Here is an 8,190-nt window from a genome sequence, read left to right as displayed (position 1 = left end):
GAAAACAGTTTGCATTCACCTTTTTAATAAAAGGCGAACTTTTAAGCCTGAGAAATCACCCCGTAAATGCACACGTTTAATTGCACATGTGTTAATATCTATGCTTACACAGTATTAAAAGACACTCAACAACGGAGACTTATTAATTGTCATTGCTAAGCAGAGCCTTAGTGTAAATTGGAGGCGTTTGAATTGAAATTGGAGATCAGAGGGTATAACGGGGATGCGAGGAATAAAAACTCTCTCCCCTGAGCCACCGCCAGTAAAAATAGTTGCCTGAATGAGGTTCTTTTGCAGACATGTCACCTAAAGTCTCGTGCCGTCACAAAGTTTCAGTGGCTGTACGGAAATCCACAATCGGTTTCATATTGTGAATTTCCCATTGGGATTAATAAAGTATCTATCTATCTATCTATCTATCTATCTATCTATCTATCTATCTATCTATCTATCTATCTATCTATCTATCTATCTATCTATCTATCTATCTATTGTTTTCGTACCTTATCAATTGTGAAATGTGTTTTTTGAATAGGTTTGATTCATTGAAGTGATCACTCCTGCTGCGTGCAGTCACTTCACGTGAGCCGCTGTCTTGTGTGATGTTGCGATGTCCACGGGTTTATTTAATGTTAGCTAAGATCCGGCAGTTAAAAGTTTCTGGCCACAGCAATTTTAACTCTGTCCCAAAGTGATCCAAACTGTCGTTTATACCTCGTGTCTTGTCATTAAACTTGTATCTCGCGAATATGGCATTGCAAACGGCAGCGGGTCAGTTCACGTGCTTACATGGGAGGCGTGATGACGCGATATATTTTGATATATATCAAAATACCCGCGCTTTGCAGCGGCGAAGTACCGCTTTAAAATTTTTATTAAGAAGAAAAGTAAACCTTTTTAAACTGAGGGAAAATGAATCAATAATTATTTCTTAAGGATCTCTTTGTATACCATATTGTCAGTTCACCCTTCCGGTTGTAATATGACCAAGCTGTGTGCTGAGCTTACTCTTGAGCATGAAATCTAACGTGGTTCACAACCATAATTCGTTCCAAAACTCTGGTCATAAACCAATTTGGTTGTGAACCGAAGCAATTTCCCCCATAGGTTTGTATGTAAATACAATTAATCCGTTCCAGACCATACGAACCGTATATAAATATATATTTTTTTTAAGTTTTTAAGTACAAATATAATTAATTAAACCATAGAATGCACAGTGTAATAGTAAACTAAATGTAAAAACATTGAATAACACTGAGAAAACCTTGAACAACAGAGAAAACTAATACTGCAATAGTTCGCGCTATAGTGCTACCAACCGCTGGCTAAAAACACTTTTTTTTTAATGAGTTTTAAGCACAGGGTAAAAAATGAACATTTGAAAAAATCCGTAATTTAATAAACCACCAAGAAAAGTAACATTGTAACAATGCACACTACGAACCGATGGCTGTAAACAGAAGTGAAAACAAAATCAAGCCCGGTACATTCTTTAACTCTCTCTCGCACTGCCTGTATGTGTGTGCGCGTCTCTCTCTCTCTCTCTTGCGCTGCCTGTGTGTGTATGTGTGTGTGTGTGTGTGTGTGTGTGTCGCGCTCTCTCTCTCTTGCTAGCTGCACAGGAAATGCACAGGGAGAGACTGAACATGTACAAACCGAAAGGGAAACTGGCTTGTTCGTATACCGAGTGTGTGGTCGTGAACAGATGCAAAAGTTTGGCAAACTTTTTGGTTGTAAACCGATTTGTACATGTACCGAGATGTTCGTGAACCGAGGTTCCACTGTATATATATAAAGTGTGATGTGTGAGTCACTGTCCTGCACTGAGTCCAAAGGCTTCAAGAAACCCAACTTTATTCTAATCAAAACAGGAACAGTCAAGGTATTTATTCAAATGGGAGCTACCACTTTAAAACACATAGACACAGCAAATGAGCAGGGATGGGGCCAGGTCAGTGGCCAAGTCATAATGTTCCCCGAATCACCCATTGGGCAACAGACATGTTACACGGGGAGGCTGTATATCCTGAGTTGTTATTAAACAGATTGGTGCTTTGTATAGTCCAGGGGTCTTGAACTTTTTTTCTCCTGAGAGCTACTTTTACAAAATGAAAATGGCTGAGAGCTACTCATGTTTTCTAATATTTATTCTCATAGCTTATTTCAACCCAAACAAACTGAATAAGCTTGTTTTGCCTGAAAATTTACAAAATGTTGGTGTCCACAACACATTTTGCATTGAAACATCACAAAAAAATATTTAGTTCACCTGCAAGTGCATTTTGTATGTCTGTATGCATTTTCACACTATTGAATTAAAACATGAATGATGTCAAAACAAAACAGTGCAATTACAAATACACAGTGTCACAGGAGGCTTGGGGTGGTACCCAGCCGGGATGCCCAGGAGGACCGGAGGAGAGCTTATGCCTCCCCCACATCATGTGGGGGCGACCGCCGTGGTGGCTTTGAGGACCACGGGAACAGAGCTTAGAATCTCAACCCTATAGGGGCCCGTGGTCACTGCCAGGGGGCACCCCAATGCCTATGGAGCCCTGGCCCTCAGCACTTCCACCAGACCTGGAAGCAGACCAGGGACACCCGGAGTGCTTCTGGGTGTGCAGCCGGTACTTCCGCCACACTGGGGAATGCCGGCGGAGGCTAATCGGGAGGCAACTGGAGCACATCTGGGTGTGTATAAAAGGGCCGCCTCCCTCCATTCAATGGCTGGAGTCGGGTTGAAGAGGACGGAGCTCGGAGGAGAGGAGTGGAGGCAGACCAGAGAAAGAGAGAAGAGGCATTGTGAGGCCTGGACTTTGGGGTGATTGGTGCTGCGGCACTGGGTTGTGTGTGTGTTTCATTTGTAAATATAGTGTAAATAAACGTGTTGTGGTGCTGAAATCATGTCTACCTGTCTGTGTCCGGGCTGTTCCCCACAACAGATATTACTTATTCATTTGTCATTTTGTTACATGTCACTGTTTCACTTCACAAGAGTATTCACATGTCCAGTTGTATGTGTCATGTGTTTTTTAGTTAGTCAGATGACTGGCACAGCATGGAGTCAACAAGAGAGGTGTATGGTGGAGTGTAGCCACTTAGGTTCACTCTTATGGAGTCATGTAAATGTTTATCTGTCAGTCTTGTTCTGAACTTTAATTTCATGACATTCATGTCAGAAAAGGCAGACTCACAGAGGTATGTAGACCCAAACAAAGCAGACATTTTCGGAGCTGTTTGGTGAAGATTCTTGTAGTTATTTGGCTCTACTAAGCTCCAGAAATGCTGTTGAGGCTTTAACTGCACATTATTTTGAAGGTTCACTAATATACAGTGTAATATATAAAATCCAATGTCTGTATGTCTGTCCACTTTAAACGAGAGAACTACTTAACTGATTTAGATTGGGCTTTTTTCAATTATTTGCTTGAACATTCTGGTTGATTTGGCGACTTCTCTCATTTCGCAATGTATCATAGTTCACTTATGGTACCGATTTATTTGCGCAAGTTCAAGAAACACGCAGCGGGCTGCAAGCGGGCTCTCCTCACACACTCGCCAGCTTCGGGGCATGTACTTTAACTCCGCTTAGCTAGCGAACGAGAGAACAAATGAATTCAACTTTGTATGATATTTAAAAAAAAGTGTTACTTAGGTCTTGATGAGTTTGAGTCCGGATATTCTCTTACATTTATGCCACATTGAAAAGATAGATTGCAATTCAGATTGTGGATCGTGATATGATTTTTGGAAAGATCACCCACCCCTAATTTGACTAATCAAGTTTTCAAATTTATGTAGGATTCATTAACCCTTTGGTGAGCTAACTGATAAGGGGTTGCGAGCTACAGGTAGCTCGCAAGCAAAGTGTTGGAGACCCCTGGTATAGTCATTACTATGCACTACAACTCCAGAGTGAGCAACAAACTAGCCCTGCAAATGAAGCTAAATCTTAAAGAATGAGTTCACTCTTTACACAAAGTGTGCAAACTCTTTTTTTTTAACTTTTTATTGATTTTATTAAAATCAAATAACATTCCATACAAGCAAGTCAGGTTTAACAAAACTAGGTTTGAGACAAATCACCCCCACCCATCCCATAAGAAAGAGAAAATAGGCAAACAAAGTAAAACTTTAAACTAGTAAAAATAAGTATATAAATATACTGTATATATATATATATATATATATATATATATATTATATATATATATATATATATATATATATATATATATATATATATATATATATATTATATATATATATATACATATATATAAATTAATAAGTGAATAAAAATAAATAGAATAAAAAAGAGGGGAGAGAATCTGCTTCCTCAATATAAATGCTTATTCAATCTCAAGATACAGCTCAATACTTAGTAACACTCTTGGCTTGAGAAATGGATGTATTTTGGTTAGTTGTAAGGCTTTTGTTTTTACATTAGGACTCATGCATCTTAAAATTCAAGAATATATTAGGTATTTTACCAATTTCATGTGGCAAATTAGTATACCTGTATACCATGATTGTGAAGAAATAACTTTGACTTAAAAAATACTGAACTTATCCTTTAAAGTGGCCAACATTGCTCTTTTGCCATATTTATAGAAAAACAATACAAAACAATAATGGTGTATGTTCTTTTAACAGAAATATTTACAGTTGTTGCAAGTACCCTATTTGATCTCTAATGACAAAGCTGTGTCCAGTTTCAGTTTAATGCATAGTGGAGTCAGAAATTACAATTTAATATGAATTACTTGTTACAGCATGTGGGGTTAGGTTCCTGAGAACTTAGGAAATGCCTTGGGAGGAGAAAACTGTCAACCATAAAAAAGAAAACATATCTGAATACAGGAGGAACAAAGATGCCATTGCCTCTAGTTTTAAAAGATGTCCAGAGTTGCTGTGTCAGTTCCTTGCATCAAGATCATTTTACATTTCTAGCAATACTTGAGATCCTATCATCCTCCAGGTTGTGAACTGCCCTAGCTTCCATTTTCTGACCTTAATGAAGTCAGGCAGCATACCTAACAGACACACTTGCCCACTTCGCTGGTCTTTCTTCCTAAATGAAGAATGAAGACACTGCTGTGTGTGGACAGTGAGCATAATGGCCCCTGGTAAGACTCAGCAGATACTGTAAGCCATTATTTAGGAGCAGATTGTGGAAAGCTGACAGAAAGAGTGGAATGAAGTAGTATTCAAAACAATTTGGTTGTGAGCGTCAGTAGGCTTTGCACCCTTGGAAACAAGTTACCGAAACTATACTATAACATTTCAGTAATTATTTACTGCTCTGATGCTGATCTTTCTGATCATGAAATAGGTCATTATGGTAGTAATTGATAGGAAGAATTCATAATTAATTGCAGAATTATGTTGTTAGAGGATTCCTCTAGAGTGTCTCTTCCTCTTGCATGATTTGGCTCAAAAACTAATTAGCACATCGTCATCTCATAACAGGCTTAGGTTTTGAGTTTGGTATTTTTCCTTTCAGCCCTGCTAGCTCTAAATTTTCCTCAAAAATCTGTGACACACAAACGCACACACATAGACAGACACACACCCATCATCAAGATATCGATGTCGATCGATGGGAGGACCCTAAAATGTCAAGATCAGTTGAAAACGGGACATCGAAATTTTTGACAAAAACAAAGCTTTCGCTCCTCTCCCATAGGTGATAGGTTATAGTGGGGGACGGTGCAAAGCAAAATAGTTGATTGTTCAGTGTTCACAATCCAAAAGATTAGTAAAGATTACTAGCACATGGCCATACTCCGGCAAGGCAAATAATCAGGCAAATAAGTTTCAAAAAGTACTAGAAAACAGTATAGGGGCCAAAAAGCTCTAAGCTGGAAGTTATGTGAAATTTCACTAAAAAAGAGACCTTACAGACCTCAATAGTCCAAAAAATATGTCCTTCACACTACTAGTCAACTGAGATTTATTGAACTACTTTATAATAGTCAAGTCTTAAAAGAAGGAATTCATCCTCTCCGAGGTATAACTTTGAAAGGCATTCGCCACAAGAGCTGTGTTGGCATCTGTACGCACACTCCTGGGCCTACCTGCTCCCTTCACTTGCAAAACAGTACCGCTGATGTTGAATTATGTGTTTATTCTTGTGATGGTTAGCACACTAGGGCCACTGCCTCCAAACTCAACTGCCATCCACCATTTCACCACCGCATAGTTGTCTGTTGCAGAGTATAAACACACACAACATATGTGCTGCTGTAGCGACAATCGATTCGCCACCACCACTGTGTGTATTCGAACAGAGTTGCCCGGTCCAAGACATCGTTACTACCATTCTCAGGCCACACAGTGATGCCATTTTTGATACTTTTCGCTAAGTAGTTTAAATGCTAAAGCCTGTGAAATGTCATATACGTAAATATGAACCACCGTGTATATTGTCTAAATCACAGGTGTCGAACTCCAGGCCTGGAGGGCTGCAGTGGCTGCAGGTTTTCATTCTAACCCTTTTCCTAATCAGTGACTAGTTTTCACTGCTAATTAACTCCTTTTCCCTTCCTTTTAATAGCCCTGTTTTTAAGGATTCCGTCCTCTGAATTGATTTGTTTCTTCATTAAAATGGCAGCCAAACAGAAATGAGACATGAAACGAGCCAACAGATGACCAGCTAAACTGGAACATCAAGCTCCAACCAGTTTCTTAATGAGAACCCAATTCTTGCTGTTAATTAAACCCGTTACTTAATCCATAGCTTGCTGCTGCTCTCATTCTGCTACAGCAGACATTTCCCAAAGTGTTGATTTTCTGTTTCTAATTATTGACCTGAGAAATCAACCTTACCGAGACCCTCACCTTTCTTTATGTTCAGATAATGTGGTTAGCTGGTCACCTGTTTTCTCATTTTGTGTCTCATTATTGTCTGGCTGCTAATTAAGGAAATAGAAAAAACTAAGGGGTCTGAGTCGAGTTAATTAAATCTAAGGCAAAAGAAGTTAATTAGCAGCAAAAACAGGTCACTAATTAAGAAGGTGGTTAGAATGAAAAGCTGCAGTCATTGCAGCCCTCCAGGACTGGAGTTCAGCACCCCTGGTCTAAATGAATATTTGGTTTAAGAATTTGAATGCGAGGTACAAGTAAACTTGCATCGCTTTGAACCTGTAAAGAGGCAACATACGAGAAAACTCATATCTCAATATACAGCCACTATAGACGCAGCCAGCTTGCTGTTGATCTCTGCTGCCGGGTCTCAGTTAATTACTGCAGTGCTACCATCTTGTGGGTGCCACTGAATTTTTTTTTTTTGGTGGCAACAGCTTACATTAAATAGTGTTATAAATAAAGAGACTGTAGTTGTTATAAAAAAGGGTATAAAGCTGCTGATGTTTTGAAACAACTAGATGATAATGAGAGTGATCAAGAAAGAGACAATCAATTGGATGATGTGGAACCTGTGGGCTCTGATACTAATGCAGACAGTTGCCCAAGTGGTGTTTCTTCATCACAAGGACACTGAGCACAAACAGTGACCAACTTCCAAATGTGTCGTGTGTAACAAGCGTGTACAGCACAAAGAAACGTGTTATATTTATGGCACATGTGCTTCTAAGTCTGCACTCTGTGAAGTGCCCTATTTTAAGGTCTTCTCATTCAAATGGAGACTTTTTGTTACATTACTCGAGAAAATAAAGTAATAAAGATTCTTTACATTTTCGACAGAGTTACTGTTGATAATAAAACCATTGCTTTCAAAGACATTTAATTACTTGTCATTTATGCATAGACCTATGCATCAGTGTCCTGGTAATAAATGGTACAGAAGTCAAAATGTCAAATTACTGTTTTATGTTAATATTGATTCATTTGGTTATGTGTCCATTGCCCTATATAGTGAGCCCATGGTTTGCTATTTAACCTGACACAAAATAAAAAGAAGACAGGGAAGAAAAAAAACATTTTACAATGCCAAACCAAAGTGCTAGCAATTCAGTATGGTTGCAGCATAAGTAAAGCCCAGCTCCTTTTTTAAGCCCACACTTCCCTGCTACACAAATGATTTAACAAAAGAAGGATCGTAATCAGAAATACTGGAGCAAAGTTGTTTGCTGAAAGTTCAGAATAACCTTTTGCTAAAGCCAGAATACTAATTGAAGAATTCAAGTTAAAAAGGAATCACTAATGACCAAAACCAGAAACACA

The 8,190-nt window shown here is 38.8% G+C and overlaps 1 protein-coding gene across 1 annotated transcript in view; it reads left to right on the top strand.

Moving 5' to 3' along the window:
* The window catches only part of LOC127528339 (zinc finger BED domain-containing protein 5-like), a 57,356-nt gene extending 49,849 nt beyond the window's left edge, over positions 1 to 7,507 (top strand). Inside the window, exon 2 of the mRNA XM_051928788.1 lies at positions 7,359 to 7,507. Coding sequence (XP_051784748.1) covers positions 7,359 to 7,507 — 149 coding nt within the window. The remainder of the gene's footprint in view (positions 1 to 7,358) is intronic.
* Positions 7,508 to 8,190: the final 683 nt, after the last annotated feature.

Source organism: Erpetoichthys calabaricus, chromosome 6 (assembly GCF_900747795.2).
Source record: "Erpetoichthys calabaricus chromosome 6, fErpCal1.3, whole genome shotgun sequence".
NCBI classification, from domain to species: domain Eukaryota; kingdom Metazoa; phylum Chordata; class Cladistia; order Polypteriformes; family Polypteridae; genus Erpetoichthys; species Erpetoichthys calabaricus.
This window is presented reverse-complemented; position numbering and strand designations above follow the sequence as displayed.